The sequence below is a fragment of the Pristiophorus japonicus genome, chromosome 9 (genome assembly GCF_044704955.1).
Source record: "Pristiophorus japonicus isolate sPriJap1 chromosome 9, sPriJap1.hap1, whole genome shotgun sequence".
NCBI lineage: Eukaryota > Metazoa > Chordata > Chondrichthyes > Pristiophoridae > Pristiophorus > Pristiophorus japonicus.
Window position 1 is genome coordinate 115,950,620 of NC_091985.1, and position 17,571 is coordinate 115,968,190.

The following is a 17,571-nucleotide window of genomic DNA, read 5'->3' on the forward strand; positions in this document are numbered from 1 at the left end:
GGGAAGAGAAGAGGGGGGTGGGAAGAGAAGAGGGGGGGGGGAAGAGAAGAGGGGGGAAGAGAAGAGGGGGGAAGAGAAGAGGGGGGGGGAAGAGAAGAGGGGGGGGAAGAGAAGAGGGGGGGAAGAGAAGAGGGGGGGGAAGAGAAGAGGGGGGGGAAGAGAAGAGGGGGGGAAGAGAAGAGGGGGGGAAGAGAAGAGGGGGGGAAGAGAAGAGGGGGGGAAGAGAAGAGGGGGGGGGAAGAGAAGAGGGGGGGGAAGAGAAGAGGGGGGGGGAAGAGAAGAGGGGGGGGGAAGAGAAGAGGGGGGGGGAAGAGAAGAGGGGGGGAAGAGAAGAGGGGGGGGGAAGAGGGGGGAAGAGAAGAGGAGGGGGGGAAGAGAAGAGGGGGGTGGGGGAAGAGAAGAGGGGGTGGGAAGAGAAGAGGGGGTGGGAAGAGAAGAGGGGGGGGAAGAGAAGAGGGGGGGGAAGAGAAGAGGGGGGGGGAAGAGAAGAGGGGGGGGAAGAGAAGAGGGGGGGGAGAGAGAGGGGGGGGGAGAGAAGGGGGGGGGAGAGAAGGGGGGGGAGAGAAGGGGGGGGGAGAGAAGGGGGGGGGAGAGAAGGGGGGGGGAGAGAAGGGGGGGGAGAGAAGGGGGGGGAGAGAAGGGGGGGGAGAGAAGGGGGGGGAAGAGAAGAGGGGGGGAGAGAGAGGGGGGGGGGAGAGAAGGGGGGGGAGAGAAGGGGGGGGGAAGAGAAGAGGGGGGGGGAAGAGAAGAGGGGGGGGGAAGAGAAGAGGTGGGGGGAAGAGAAGAGGGGGGGGAAGAGAAGAGGGGGGGGGGAAGAGAGGAGGGGGGGGGGAAGAGAGGAGGGGGGGGGGGAAGAGAGGAGGGGGGGGGAAGAGAGGAGGGGGGGGAAGAGAGAGGGGGGGGAAGAGAGGAGGGGGGGGAAGAGAGGAGGGGGGGGGAAGAGAGGAGGGGGGGGAAGAGAGGAGGGGGGGGAAGAGAGGAGGGGGGGGGAAGAGAGGAGGGGGGGAAGAAGAGGAGGGGGGGGAAGAAGAGGGGGGGGGAAGAGAAGGGGGGGGAAGAGAAGGGGGGGGAAGAGAAGGGGGGGGAAGAGAAGGGGGGGAAGAGAAGAGAAGGGGGGGAGAAGAAGGGGGGGTGAAGAGGGGGGAGAAAAGAGGAGGGGGGGGAGAAGAGGAGGGGGGGAGGGAGAAGAGGGGGGGGAGGGAGAAGAGGGGGGGGAGGGAGAAGAGGGGGGGGAGGGAGAAGAGGGGGGGAGGGAGAAGAGGGGGGGGGAGGGAGAAGAGGGGGGGGAGGGAGAAGAGGGGGGGGAGGGAGAAGAGGGGGGGGAGGGAGAAGAGGGGGGGGAGGGAGAAGAGGGGGGGAGGGAGAAGAGGGGGGGGAGGGAGAAGAGGGGGGGAGGGAGAAGAGGGGGGGGAGGGAGAAGAGGGGGGGGAGGGAGAAGAGGGGGGGGGAGGGAGAAGAGGGGGGGGAGGGAGAAGAGGGGGGGGGAGGGAGAAGAGGGGGGGGGAGGGAGAAGAGGGGGGGGAGGGAGAAGAGGGGGGGGAGGGAGAAGAGGGGGGGGGAGGGAGAAGAGGGGGGGGAGGGAGAAGAGGGGGGGGGAAGGGAGAAGAGGAGGGGGGAGGAGAAGAGGAGGGGGGGAGGAGAAGAGGAGGGGGGGAAGAGGAGAAGAGGAGGGGAGGGAGGAGAAGAGGAGGGGAGGGAGGAGAAGAGGAGGGGGGGGAGAGGGAGAAGAGGAAGGCTGAACAGGCCGGGCCCAAGACTTTGGGGAGAGCCCGCCCCCAGCACCAGATTTAAAGGTAGGTGTCCGGGGTTCGGGTCGAGTCGGGTCCGGGGGTCGAGTCGGATCCGGTCCAGTCCGGGGGCAGGAGTCGTCGAGTCGGGTCCGGGGGGCAGGAGGAGTCGAGTCGGGTCCGGGGGGAGCGGGGGGTGCAGGGGAGCGGGAGTCGAGTCCGGGGGGTGGGGGAAGAAAGAGAGGGAGGGTCGGGAGGAAGCAGGAGATGGCATGGGAGGTGCATCCTGAACCACGCAGCCCCAGTGAGGCCATTCGGCCAGGGCTAGGGGCTGTGTGCTTTGGGCCCCTCCCACACAGTTTTGGGCGCCTGGAGCTACTGCACATGCACGCCCACTGTAGTGCGCCTGTGCAGAGATCCCGGCACTGTTTTCAGCGCAGGGACCTGGCTCCGCCCCCCACAACTCGTGCTGCGCCGCGCCCAGCTCGAGGACCTACAGGGAGCCAGAGAATTGGAAAGTATTTTTTAGGCGCACTTTCTGGCGCGAAAACGGGCGTCCAGGTCGGGGCTGCGCTGTTCTAGGCGCAGCCTGAAACTTGGGCCCAATAAAACCAGTAAACCTGAGGTTTCGTTTGTTTACTTCCGTGGTTGTTATTCAGTGGGAGCTGGGCGAGGAGTCGATTATCCAGATCAGTTAATCCACCCCGGGAAGAGAAGCCTTCCTTTTAACCCCAACAGAAGGGCGAGGTGTCGGTTGACTATATCAGTTAGTCCACTTTGAGGGAGAGAAGCCTCCTTTGTACCCCTACAACCATCAAACCTGGGAACTCCATGTGATTTGCTAACAGAATGAGATGTGTAGCAACAAATATTATTGAATTTTCAGCCTTTATTCAGTGTAAATAAATACTTCTTCCAAAACCACTTCAAGGGAGGAATAGATCTAAGCACTATCAAAATAGTTATTGTGCAGTTTTAAATTATTTTAATTAGACTGGAATTAGTTATTTCCTCCCTACATGATGCAAGTCACATGTACACACAGATTTTTTTCTTAAGTCACTTTTCTCCCATTGCATCCAAGGCAGAGGCTACTGATTGTCTGAAACAAATACCATTTGTTTAAAGTCCAAACTTGCGCAAGCAGTTCTATTAAAATTTGAGTGTGCTACAGAGGCTGATTAACTCATAAGCAGTCCTCCAGGTGCAGATAGCAGTTCTATTCTCTCACTGTTTCCTCCCTATCGGAATGGCATTAATCGGCTCATTGGCTAGCAAGCATCAAGCATCCTCCAGGGCCTCCCACAAGTGTCCGTTCTTCATGCATGAACCTGGACAGTTAATGCTGATGAACTATTTATCAAGGCAGAAGCATCAACATCAAGCCTTTATCCTGCATTCAAGCCAAGATTCACACAAATACACATTCCAATAGTGGATAACAATCATAGTGGGAACCCTAGCAAACTTTTCCCTATCCGGTGGACAAATTAGCACCCCACTGCTACCCTCAATGACCCCAACAGAAGTAACTAGTTGAGAGCCATTCCAAGGGCAGGGGGCAGGGAAAGATGAGAATGGTAGCTGTGGCCTAATACAAGTGGCTTTCTAGCCATTTCAGTTGTATTGAACATGTATTTCAGTGTGTCGTATGTAATCGCTCATTTCTTACAGGATCGCTGCTTATTTGCAACAGTGTAATGCTCGGATTAGGTCCGCTTGATCGCCTGATTGCTGACTGGTCCCGGAACCGCCCTGCCTACGGGGGGGGGAGCAGCGAGAGAGAGAGAGAGAGAGAGAGAGAGAGAGAGAGAGAGAGAGAGAGAGAGAGAGAGAGAGAGAGAGAGAGAAAGGAGGGGAAGAGAGAGAGAGAGAGACACTGGAGGATGGGGGGAGAGAAGATGGAGCGAGAGCAAGAGAGAAAGAGACTGGGTCCCCCCTCTCGCACCCGCCCCCGTCTCTCTCTGCTGCCCCGCCACGTCTCTCACTCTCCCACCCCAATTCGAGCCATTCTGATTGCCGACTCCAGACAGGACAGAGCTGGTTAAGACTTCCCCCCTCCTTCCACTCACACAAGTTCCTGACCCATTGCCAGCCCAAGTTCCTGTCCCATCCCATCCCACGTTCCTGACCTCCCCCAGCCAACGTTCCTGCCCCATCTCAGCCCAGCCCAAATTCCTGACCTTACCCTCTGCCCCCTCTCCACCACGTCATTGATGGGGCATTGTGTGTGGGTATGAAGTGAATAGTGACAGTGTCGTGACTTCCGGATGTCGTCCACTCCAATTATGTCACGTCACACATGCACCGAGCTTTCCGAGAAATCAACCAGGTGTAGGGGGCGGAGAGGGAGAACATGGTGTGGGTGTAGAGGGGGTGGGCTTGGCAGAATGTGATTCATCTCCCTGGAGTTCGCCCTCACTCTCTCTCGCCCACGTCCCCGTCCCCGCCTCCCCCTCTCGCCGAGCCCCCTCACCCCAGTCTCTCTTTCCCCCTCCCCCCCCTCCAGTCTCTCTCTTCCACCCTCCCCCTCCTCCAGTAACACACTCCCCTCTCCAACCCCCTTCCAGTTTCACACTCTTCGCCCCCCCCCAACCCAGTCCCTCACTCTTCCCCCCCTCCAGCCTCACTCGCTCCCTCCACCCCCCCTCCAGCCTCTCACTCGCTCCCTTCCCCCCCCCTCCAGTCTCTCATTTGCTCCCTCCCTACAGTCTCTCACTCTCTACACATCCCCTCCCCCACCCCGCGCCAGTCTCTCTCACCTCGGATTTTTTGTCTCCCACAGAAGGCCGCAAAAGTGTGTGCGTCGGTAATAACAGTGATAGTCTATGCAAAAGTCCTGGAGATAATCCAAAAGCCCTAGTAGCAGCTCCAGTGGTCATGAGCTCCACATGGTTCCACTACCGGCTTCCTCATATATCACATTGCGCATGCGCGACCGGATCGAGCGCGTATGCACAAAAAGGGGCAGAGTCCAAGGCGCACATGCGCAGGAGACAAAAATCACTCCGGTGTCTAAAATCATCAAGTTAAAAAACTGTTACGTACACATAATATTACAACATCCCCTCCAATTCTGATGATTGGAAAAACAAAAGTAAATTTTAATCATTTGGACATCTTGACTATATTCAGGTAAAGGTTTTTTTTAACGTATTGAACATTCCCACTTTTAAAAGCAGCAACTGACTATCTTGAATCATTTTGATCAGTCATTACTAAATCTCCCCAATATCTACTTGCACCATTCGCTTTGCTTACCTGAGCACCCATGTCATTGTACAGGAGTTTCAGGGCTGTCAACTGCTCATCCATCAGTTTGGGGTTATCTGTCTGCTGTTTCTGAACAATCTGCCGTCCGGTCTTTATTACTGTCTCCACCTCGAGTTTCACCTCACTCAGAGTTTTATATAGTTTCTAAACAAGAAAAAGACTTTAGTTAGCCAACATAGCAACGGAACTTACAATTAGCACAACCATGAGCACGAAAATCTAGGCGGACACTCCAGAACAGTACTGAAGGAGTGTTGCACTGTCGGAGGTGCCGTCTTTCGGGTGAAACGTCGAACCGAGGCCCTATCTGGTCCCTCAGGTGGACGTAAAAGATCCCATGGCACTATTCCAAATAAGAGCAGGAGAGCTCTCCCCGGAGTCCTGGTCAATATTTATCGCTCAATCAGTACAACAAAAAAAACCTGATTATTTGGTCATTATCTCATTGCTTATTGTGGGAGTTTGCTGTGCGCAAATTGGTTGCCATGTTTCCTGCATTACAACAGTGATTACACTTCAAAAAGTACTTCATTGGCTGTAAAGCGCTTTGGGACATCTGGTGATCATGAAAAGCACTATATAAATGCAAGTCTTTCTTCTTCACATGAACCATGCATATGTTTAGCAGCGCTTCACAATACAGCCTCTCTATTGCCCATACCCATGGGGGGAAAGAAAGCTCCAATTAAAACTAAATGCATAAGTTAATTCTTAATTTGGTGGTTTTGACACTACTAAAATAGAAAAATGAGCTTGCCACAGCTTAACAAATATTTGTGTAAATCAAGCCCTTTTTTTAAAAAACTAATTTATACAACTTTTTGATCAGTAAGGTGTTTTGAAAAGAAAGAATTTCAGTAAAATTATGTTTCACAGAAAGTATCCAAGATGATATGCAAGAAGAGTCAAATAGCAATTAAAATGTTCAGAAAAGAGCTGCAATCAGTGGTATATACACACACATTCAATGAGGTGCATACATGCATGACAATATGACATGAATGTTTTGATATGATTTACATGCACGTCCGATGTATATACATATATGTCCAATAGGATACACATACATGAGAGTTTGCTGTGTATACATGAGGTGGATAAATGGTGTACATGGTTGCACTGAACCTCAACAAGCCAGATGATATTTTCCTATTGTTTTGTACAGCAAGAGATTTGATGGGCTAAATGGCCTGTTTCGGCCCCATAATATTTCATGACCTTTACCATACAATTATCCATTTGGGGCTGTATTTCTTCAGGCTCAACACCCCTCATGTCCAACACATGCAGTTCTGTTTTAACGCCATCCAAAACACGTTTACAATCTAGCATTCGCTGCTCAAAATTTGCTGGTTTCTGGAAAAGCTGGAATTTTGTTGACACTTCTCGAAGTTTTCTCTGTCAATGATACAAAACGTCAAACTAGTAAAAACTCATGTGCTGCATGATGTCTCATGTTGTTCATTTACAAGAAAGTATTTACAGCAATCTAGAAAAGGCACAGAGAAAAAAACTTGATATGCAAATTAGCAGGGTGGTGGATTTAAACTATATATGGAGCCCCATTGCACATACCTATACAACCCAGCTTTATCAACTCGTGTTTAGAAGATAACTATAGTATAGGGAATATGCAATATATACAAAAGAGAACACATATATAAAGGCAAGACAAACAAGAATAAAGTGAAAACCCAAACTACCGTATATAGTCCTCAGTGCAGCAAAGCCCTAAAGAAAGATATAGGGAGATAGAGATACACACAAGAAACAGATTATAGAGGTTATTAGTGGCTGAAAACATCAACAGTTACACAAACCAGCAATGTAAAACATACAAACTTATTCCAACTTAGAGCAGAACCATAAAAGTTGCACAACTACAATCCTGATTAGCAATCTCAATCAATTGAAAATCTACTTTACAATAGGACAGACAGCATGGCCCTGGTGACTCAGTGTGTCAAAGATAAAGTAGAACAAGGCTGAAGGGAAACTAAATTAAAATAAACTTAAGCTTATAACGTTATATTTTTGTTAAAAAAAGGGTAATGATCACAGTCTGGAAGTATTCCCAGAAAGCATTCTAGTATACAATATTGTACATGATACCTACAACAGATTTCTGATCTTAAAAGCAGAGAAAATCACCTGGATCAGTAGTTTCATTACTTGTTCAATTTTAGAATTTAGCAGTGCTCCTATACTGGTGGTCAGGTCAAGCAAGCTCCGACAATGTTCTTTTACTGTTAGTGTATGCAAGGAAGTGAACAATGCTCACTTGCCCAAACTAATCCACAACAGCAGAGTCCTTATGTAACAAGTATATATTACATTAATCTTAGTACGCTGCATTACTAAAACTACTTCTGAATTGTAATTTTTATTCAACCTACATGAGATTTTTTCATGTAAAAGTTCCTTAAGGCATGCACAAATGCATAGTTTGTTTGAATCATTCCAAAATACAGCATTCAAACCCACTCATACCTGAAGCAAATCCAATTGAGTGCCACCGCGAGAATAGGGCCTGTTATCAACTAAAGGAAGGGTCCCCACATTTCTCATCTTCAATTCTTCCAAGCTTGTTTCATGGACTGCAATATCTGCCTGAATTTTCTATTAATAATATAGAACAAAAATACAAGATCAAAAGTCACATTGTGGATTTCCTTACAGAAAGCCTCGAGAAATATCTCGCTCTTAAAATCACAAGCATCGAATCAGCGTGTAGTGTCAGGGGAGGAGGTGATAACCACATGCTTCCTGGTCAATCAGAGGTTTGTTTTCAAGTTGAGCTCCAGGACTCAAATATAACATAAAAAGCACAATTATGAATTATGTGTTATACTGTTCTGTGTTGCGATTTACAACAAAAACAACTTTATTTTATTTATTTTTTCTGGAATACGCCAAAGAATAATCACATGGGTGCAACTGGGTCAACAGTGAGGAACCCGATGTCCCCGAGAGTCACCCTGTTAGACTCCATTGTTGAATATCGGTGTTGAGTACCACGACTTGAGATCTGGTATAATGCAGTTAAAGCCATTAGCCTTATGCTTCGGTGGTACTTGCATTTACCTAGGAGGTGCATTGGTCAATATCCTCAACTTCCTTCAGAGAAGCAGAAGAATTCTTCTGAAAGTGCTAATCTATCTTTTGTGACCAGTTAAGTTTCTGATCAACAGTGACCACCCAAGAATGTTGATGGTGGGGGATTCAACGATGGTCATGCCATTGAATGTCATGGGGAGGTGGTTAACTCTCTCATGCTGGAGATAGTCATTGCTTGACACTTGTGGCACAAATGTTACTTGCCACTTATCAGCTCAAACCTGAATTTGTCCAAGTCTTGCTACATGTGGGCATGGAATGCTTCATTAACTGTGGATTATGAATGGAGCTGAACATTGCAATCATCAGCAACAGCTCTACTTCTGACCTCATGATAGAGGGAAGGTCATTGACGAAGCAGCTGAAGATGTCGTAGTAAAAAGAAAGAGAGGAAGTGTTGGCTTCAGACAGGCTGGATTAAATGAACTACTAATTCAAATCTCACTGAAAAGAAAGGCTAATTGCTGTAGAAACCTGCAATACTGAGCCGCAAAGAATGAATGAAGGGAGTGCCAATCAATTCCTTAGCGAGATTTGAAGAAGCCTATAGTTGGCATGCAACCACTCCAAATGTGACGAACATGACGACGAGTTTCCATGTTCACCAGCTAGTCAGCTAGCTAAGAGAATTCTGACCCTGCAATAACTGAGCAAAGGGCTTCATTCCGAGTACAGACATCTTTCAACTTGATCAACATAAATAACTGAAGCACAATATAACCAGCCAAGTTGGAGTCCCGCAAGGATCTATATCCTTGCCCCCCTCCTATTTCTCACCTACATGCTGCCCATCAGTGACATCATCCGAAGACGCATCAGGTTCCACATGTACTCTGATAACACCCAGCTCTATGTCAACATCACCTCTCTCGATCCCTCCACTGTCTCAGATTTGACACGCTGCTCAACACCCAGCTCTATGTCAACATCACCTCTCTCGACCCCTCCACTGTCTCAGATTTGACACGCTGCTTGTCTGACATTCAGTCCTGGATGAGCACAAATTTCCTCCAACTAATATTGGGAAGACGGTATACAATATCTTCAACCCCCGCCACAAACTCTATTCCCTCACCACCGACTCCATCCCGCTCCCCGGTCACTATGAGGCTGAACCTGATCATTTGAAACATTGATGTCCTATTTGACCCCAAGATAAGCATTGGACTACATATGTGCGCCATTACCATGGAATAAAAGCATAGAATCACTGAAAAATTACGACACAGAGGGAGGCCATTTGGCCAATCATATCCGTGTTGGTCAACAAAGAGCTATCCAGCCTAATCCCGCCTTCTAGCACTAGGTCCCGTAGCCCTGTAGATTACAGCCCTAAGTGCACATCCAAGAACTTTTTAAATGTGATGAGGGTTTCTGCCTCTACCACCCTTTCAGGCAGAGGTCCAGCTCCACACCACCCTCTGGGTGAAGAAATGTTTCCTCATCTCCCCTCTAATCCTTCTACCAATTACTTTAAATCTATGCCCCCTGGTTATTGACCCCTCTGCTAAGGGAAATAGGTCCCCCCAAAACACACTATCTAGGCCCCTCATCATTTTATACACCGCAATTAAATCTCCCCTCAGCCTCTTCCGTTCCAAAGAAAACAAACCCAGCCTATCCAATCTTCCCTCATAGCTAAAATTCTCCAGTCCAGGCAATATCCTCATAAATCTCCTTTGTATCCTCTCTAGTGCAATCACATCTTTCTTATAACGTGATCAGATCTGCCCGCAGTACTCTAGCTGTGGCCTAGCTAGTGTTTTGTACAGTTCAAGCATAACGTCCCTGCTCTTGAATTCTATGCCTCAGCTAATAAAGGAAAGCACTCCATATGCCTTTTAACTACCGTATCGACCTGTTCTGCTACCTTTAAGGATCTGTGGACATATACTCCAAGATCCTTCTGTTCCTCCACAGCTCTCAATATCCTCCCATTTATTGTGTATTCCTTGTCTTGTTGCCACTCCCCAAATGCATTACCTCACACTTTTCAGAATTCCATTTGCCACTTTTCTGCCCAACTCATCGATATCGTCCTGCAGTCAAGAGTTTTCCTTCTCACTGTCAACATGGCCATTTTTTGTATCATCTGCAAATGTCTAGCATGCCACCTACATTTAAGTTTAAATCATTAATATATACTACAAAAAGTAAGGGGTCGAGTACTGAGCCCTGTGGAACCCCACTAGAAACAGCCTTCCAATCACAAAAACTCCCCTCAACCATTACCCTTTGCTTCCTACCACTGAGCCAATTTTGGATCCAATTTGCCACTCTCCCTTGGATCCTATGGGCTTTTGCAACAATAACTACACTCAAAGTACTTCATTGGCTGTAAAATGCTTTGAGACATCCGGTGATCTTGAAAGGCGCTATATAAATTCCAAGTCTTTCTTTACTTTTTTGATCAGCCTAACATGTGGGACCTTGTCAAAAGCCTTGTTAAAATCCATGTAAACTTCATCAAACGCACTGCCCTCATTGACCCTCCTTGTTACCTCCACAAAGAACTCAATGAAGTTAGTCAGAAATGACCTTCCCTTAACAAATTCCATACTTACTGTCTTTGATTAATCTGTCTTCCTAAATGAAGGTTTATACTGTCCCTCAGAATTAATTCCAGTAATTTGCCCATCACCGAGGTTAAACTAACTGGCCTGTAATTGCTCGGTTTATCCTTTCCTCCCTTTTTGAACAATGGTACAACGGTAGTAGTTCTCAAATCCTCTGACACAACTCCTGTAGCCAGGGAGAATTAAAAAATGATGGTCAGGGCTTCCACAATTTCCTCCCTTGCTTCGAATAGCCTAGGATATATTTCATCTGGTCCTGGCGATTTATCTACTTTCAAGAATGCTAAACCCCTTAATACTTCCTCTCTCACAATGTTTATCCCATCCAATATTTCACCATCTTCCTTCTGAACTTCAACGCCGGCATCGTCCTCCTCTTTTGTGAAGACAGTCGCATGGTATTCATTTACCCACATCCTCCACCTCCACATATAGATCACCAGTTTGGTCCCTAATAGGCCCTACTCTTTCCTTAGTTATCCTCTTGCTCTTTATGTCATTGTAAAACATCTTTGGGCTTTCTTTGATTCTGCTTGCTAGTATTTTTTCATGCTCTCTTTTTGCTTTCCTAATTTCCTTCTTAATTTCACCCCTGCACTTTCTATACTCTTCTAGGCTTTCTGCAGTATTGAGCTCACGATCTGATATCGGCTTCCTTTTTTGCCTTATCGCAAGACCGCCTATTTCCACTTCCGTAACACTGCCCTACTCCTCCCCTGCCTCAGTTCATCTGCTGCTCAAATCCTCATCGATGCCTTTGTTACCTCTAGATTTGACAACTCCAATTCTTCTACCTTCCTTAAACTTGAACTCAGCCAAAACTCTGCTGTCCGTATCCTAACTCGAACCCATTCACTCATCACTGGCTCCCGGTCCAGCAACGTCTCAATTTTAAATCTCTCATCCATGTTTTCAAATCCCTCCCTGGCCGTGCTCCTCCCTATCTCTAACCTTCTCCAGCCTACAACCCTCCAAGATCTCTGCACTCCCCCAATTCTGGCCTCTTGCACATCCCCGATTTTAATTGCTCCACCACTGGTGGTCGTGCTTTCAGCAGCCTAGACGTTAAGCTCGAACTCCCTCCCTTAACCTCACCCCCTCGCTCCTCCTTTAAAAGGTTCCTTAAAACATACCTCTTTGACTCAGCTTTTGGTCACCTGTCATAATCATAGAAGTTTACAGTACGGAAGGAGGTCATTTCAGCCCATCGTGTCCATGCCAGCCAACAAGAGGCTAGCCAGCTTAATCTCACTTTCCAGCTCTGGGTCCGTAACTCTGCAGGTTATGGCACATCAAGTGCAATTCTAAAGTTAAAACACTGGGGGAAATAAAATGTTATCCCCAAAACCTCTTCAGTTCAAAAACTGAGGTAAAGTACTTTAAGACTGATTAAAACTGCAGTAACATTAAGTTCTGCAAACTTGTCAATTCATTATGATATCTCCTTCTGCAGCGTGGTGTCAAAGTTTGTTTGATAAGGCTCCTGTGAAGGGCCTGGGGCGTTTTACTACGTTAAAGGCGCTATATACATGCAAGTTGTTATTGTTGGGTAGCCGAGAAAATGTCATGGAGGGATGGGGGTGGGGAAGAACAAGTACTTTCACTAATTATGCACTTGGAAATAAATATTTCTATAACCTGAGCTTCCTGTGGCATCTGTAAGGCATCTATGCGATCTGTCAGATATGAGGTTAACTGTTTATCTAGCTGTCCAAGTGACTCCTGCAGGTCGTGCATTCGCTGTTCATTTTCTTGAGACATTTGTAAATGTTGCTCCAGTGAGATCTGCTTGCTCACAGCCTGTAAAACAAACAAGGACTGACGAGGTCTAGTAACAATCTATCAGAAAACCTTATTCAATGTGCAATCAGGGGAATCTCCCAGGATATTGCTTACAATCCCAGAAAGTGAAATGCAGGAAGAGGGATTTTCGGGCTGAAGACCATCTACTGGGTTGTGATGACCACTATATCACATGCAATGACCAAGTCAAGATTAAGAACCACAGGACAGAAGGCTGAAAAGACCAGGTCCTGACTTCAGAGGAAAAAAATATTTTTTAAACACTTAAATTAATTAAAAAATAGATCCCTACAAATAAAAGGACAACATTTAACATGTTTATAAACAATCATAAAGATCAGATGAGTTTATGGTGTAGTATGGCTAACATAGACCAAAACTGAAATCCGATTGGTGCAAGGTGTCATGTGGTGAGCATAGACCAATGTCATAACCTGATTGACTCATGGGATCAAATGGTTAAACTGGACCGCTCATGTTGCAGATGTCATCATCATAGGCAGTCCCTCAGAATCGAGGAGGACTTGCTTCCACTCCCAAAGCGAGTTCTTTGAAAGCTGAACAGTCCGATACGAGAGCCACAGACTCTGTTACAGGTGGGACAGACATTCGTCGAGGGAAGGGGTGGGTGGGGCTGGTTTGCCACACGCTCCTTCCACTGCCTGTGCTTGGTCTCTTCATGCTCTTTGCGTTGAGACTCGAAGAGCTCAACGCCCTCCCAGATGGATTTTCTCCACCTCGGGCAGTCTGCGGCCAGGGTCTCCCAGGTGTCAGTGTTACAGACGTACGACAATGTTAGACATACTGACGTGACAATATTAGATACAAGAATATTAAGCAATGACCACAACTACAGTCACGATTATAGTAGGACCCAACAAATGGTATTCTAGAGACTTACTCCGAGATAGTATTTACAGTAAATCATTTTACCCCACGCAACCTAATTTCCATAATCAAATTCAGAAAATCCCTTTCCTTGAATCTATTATCATTTAAAAGGCTTCAATTTGCTACAAATATAAATTTAAAGCAGATCTATAAGGTTAGAAATATGTTCAAGCACAAAGGAAAAAAAACTTAGAATTTCAGGGCACTTGTGAGAAGGCAGAGTACATTTTATTAGGTAACGAATATGGAAATAGATTTCGTGTCTAATGTGGAACACGCGAATGCTGATTTGATAGTTAAGTGGCTACTCAGTTTAGCAACTTCACAATCTGGCAGACACATACCACACGTTTTATTGGGTGCCCAAAAGACTTGTAATCCCATTCATTTCTGGCGGTCTGTCCATTTACAAAAAAACATTAGTCAGGCAATTAATCCAGAATAATATCCTTCCTCCATCAAGTGCCTGTGAAATTTCACAGACATACAAGCAACAGCGTTAGGTTTTTTAGAATTAGCAACTCAGGGCATCCTGCTGCCGAGGACCTCCTACCTGGTGACTGAGCTCCTCATATCGAGCGTTAAATACCTCCAGCTTTTCACTTATAAGTTCATCCAAAATTCCGCCGTCAATCAACGTTTGGCCCAGTTCACGGATCTGTGTTCGATTATCTGCTGGATGGCGTAGCACAGACTCGAGGGACTGATGGGTGGGGAATAAAATACAGAGCGAAGTAACTGAAATGTTTGTCCCAGCCAAATCGTGTCAGAGGTCAATGAAATAAGAGTCATGGGAACCTTATTAGCCAGAGACAAATCAGAAAATGCTTCCAAAAATACTAAACGGAACTTGAACTCTGAATTCAAATGCCAGCATAACTAGAGAATGCAGTATTTTTAACCATGTCACCACCAGCCAAAGCATCCCCACTGCAAAATCTCTGTGCATTACATAGAGTACAATGGGTGCATTTGGGGAAGAACATGCCATTATCTGTGGCAGGAAGAACACATTGTTGTACAAAGCTCATCAGGTACAACAGTTGGTTCACAGTCTTCAAGTGCAGAACACAATATATTCTTTCAAGAACATGGTCCATAACAACAAGTATTTATAGATAGCCTTTAACGAAGTGAAACGTCCCAAGGCGCAGAGGAGGACAAAGGGTTTGATTAGGGCAGGGAAAATGGAGTATGAGAAGAAGCTTGCAGGGAACATTAAGACGGATTGCAAAAGTTTCTATAGATATGTAAAGAGAAAAAGGTTAGCAAAGACAAACGTAGGTCCCCTGCAGTCAGAATCAGGGGAAGTCATAACGGGGAACAAAGAAATGGCGGACCAATTGAACAAGTACTTTGGTTCGGTATTCACAAAGGAGGACACGAACAACCTTCCGGTTATAAAAGGGGTCGGGGGGTCTAGTAAGGAGGAGGAACTGAGGGAAATCCTTATTAGTCGGGAAATTGTGTTGGGGAAATTGATGGGATTGAAGGCCGATAAATCCCCAGGGCCTGATGGACTGCATCCCAGAGTACTTAAGGAGGTGGCCTTGGAAATAGTGGATGCATTGAGTCATTTTCCAACATTCCATTGACTCTGGATCAGTTCCTATGGAGTGGAGGGTAGCAAATGTAACCCCACTTTTTAAAAAAGGAGGGAGAGAGAAAACAGGGAATTATAGACCGGTCAGCCTGACATCGGTAGTGGGTAAAATGATGGAATCAATTATTAAGGATGTCATAGCAGTGCATTTGGAAAGAGGTGACATGATAGGTCCAAGTCAGCATGGATTTGTGAAAGGGAAATCATGCTTGACAAATCTTCTGGAATTTTTTGAGGATGTTTCCAGTAAAGTGGACAAAGGAGAACCAGTTGATGTGGTATATTTGGACTTTCAGAAGGCGTTCGACAAGGTCCCACACAAGAGATTGATGTGCAAAGTTAGAGCACATGGGATTGGGGGTAGTGTGCTGACATGGATTGAGAACTGGTTGTCAGACAGGAAGCAAAGAGTAGGAGTAAATGGGTACTTTTCAGAATGGCAGGCAGTGACTAGTGGGGTACCGCAAGGTTCTGTGCTGGGGCCCCAGCTGTTTACACTGTACATTAATGATTTAGATGAGGGGATTAAATGTAGTATCTCCAAATTTGCGGATGACACTAAGTTGGGTGGCAGTGTGAGCTGCGAGGAGGATGCTGTGAGGCTGCAGAGCGACTTGGATAGGTTAGGTGAGTGGGCAAATGCATGGCAGATGAAGTATAATGTGGATAAATGTGAGGTTATCCACTTTGGTGGTAAAAACAGAGAGACAGACTATTATCTGAATGGTGACAGATTAGGAAAAGGGGAGGTGCAAAGAGACCTGGGTGTCATGGTACATCAGTCATTGAAGGTTGGCATGCAGGTGCAGCAGGCGGTTAAGAAAGCAAATGGCATGTTGGCCTTCATAGCAAGGGGATTTGAGTACAGGGGCAGGGAGGTGTTGCTACAGTTGTACAGGGCATTGGTGAGGCCACACCTGGAGTATTGTGTACAGTTTTGGTCTCCTAACCTGAGGAAGGACATTCTTGCTATTGAGGGAGTGCAGCGAAGGTTCACCAGACTGATTCCCGGGATGGCGGGACTGACCTATCAAGAAAGACTGGATCAACTGGGCTTGTATTCACTGGAGTTCAGAAGAATGAGAGGGGACCTCAGAAACATTTAAAATTCTGACGGGGTTAGACAGGTTAGATGCAGGAAGAATGTTCCCAATTTTGGGGAAGTCCAGAACCAGAGGTCACAGTCTAAGGATAAGGGGTAAGCCATTTAGGACCGAGATGCGGAGGAACTTCTTCACCCAGAGAGTGGTGAACCTGTGGAATTCTCTACCACAGAAAGTTGTTGAGGCCAATTCACTAAATATATTCAAAAAGGAGTTAGATGAGGTCCTTACTACTAGGGGGATCAAGGGGTATGGCGAGAAAGCAGGAATGGGGTACTGAAGTTGAATGTTCAGCCATGAACTCATTGAATGGCGGTGCAGGCTAGAAGGGCCGAATGGCCTACTTCTGCACCTATTTTCTATGTTTCTATGTTTCTACAAGAGTATTATGCAACAAATATTTGACACCGAGCCGCACAAGTAGAAATTAGTGCAGGTGACGGTCAAAGAGATGTGTTTTAAGGAGTATCTTGAAGGAGGAAAGAGAGGTAGAGAGGCAGAGAGGTTTAGGCAGGGAGTTCCAGAGCTTGGGGCCTATGCAATAGAAGGCATGGCCACCAATGGTTGAGCGATTATAATCAGGGATGGTCAGGAGGGAAAAATTAGAGGACTGCACATCTGAGGGGGGTTGGGGGGCTGGAGGAGATTACAGAGATAGGGAGGGGCTAGACCATGGAGGGATTTGAAAATAAGGATGTTGAAATCGAGGCGTTGTTTAACCAATGTAGGTCAGCGAGCACAGGGGTGATGGGTGAATGGGACTTGGTGCGAGTTAGGACACGGGCAGCCGAGTTTTGGATCACCTCTAGTTTACGTAGGGTAGAATATGGGAGTCCAGCCAGGAGTGTGTTGGAATAGCCAAGTCTAGAGGTAACAAAGATATGGATGAGGGCTTCAGCTGCGGGTGAGCTGAGGCAAGGGCGGAGACGGGCGATGTTACGGAGGTGGAAATAGGCAGATATGTGGTCGAAAGCTCATTTCAGGGGCAAATATGACACTAAGGTTGCAAACGGTCTGGTTCAGCCTCAGACAGGAGTTCGGGAGAGGGATGGAGTCAGTGTCGAGGGAACGAGTTTGCGGCGGGGGGCCAAAAACAATAACTTTGGTCTTCCCAATATTCAATTAGCGAAAATGTCTGCTCATCCAGAATTGGATGTCAGACAAGCAGTTTGGCAATTTAAAGACTGTGGGGGGGGGGGGGGGGGGTGAGGGTCGAGAGAAGCAGTAGTGAGGTAGAGCTGGGTTTCATCAGCGTACATGTGGAAATAAATGCCATGTTTCCAGTTTATGTCGCCAATGGGCAACATGCAGATGAGAAATCGGAGTGGGCCAAGGATAGATCCTTGGGGGACACCAGAGGTAACGATGCGGGAGCGGGAAGAGAAGCCGTTGCAGGTGATTCTCTGGCTATGATTAGATAGATAAGAATGGAACCAGGCAAGTGCAGTCCCACCCAGCTGGACGACAGTGCAGAGGTG

The 17,571-nt window shown here is 47.1% G+C and overlaps 1 protein-coding gene across 3 annotated transcripts in view; it reads right to left on the minus strand.

Moving 5' to 3' along the window:
* LOC139273181 (utrophin-like) overlaps positions 1–17,571 on the minus strand; it is a 476,555-nt gene that overhangs the window by 428,899 nt on the left and 30,085 nt on the right. For 2 of the 3 annotated variants that reach the window (XM_070889721.1, XM_070889722.1), the window contains exons 7-11: positions 13,941–14,090; positions 12,332–12,493; positions 7,491–7,619; positions 6,225–6,398; positions 4,989–5,144 (exon numbers count right to left, since the gene is read on the minus strand). In XM_070889721.1, coding sequence (XP_070745822.1) covers positions 4,989–5,144; positions 6,225–6,398; positions 7,491–7,619; positions 12,332–12,493; positions 13,941–14,090 — 771 coding nt within the window. Of the gene's footprint in view, positions 1–4,988; positions 5,145–6,224; positions 6,399–6,703; positions 6,713–7,490; positions 7,620–12,331; positions 12,494–13,940; positions 14,091–17,571 lie in introns of those variants that run through there. The other variant, XM_070889723.1, reaches the window with a different exon arrangement.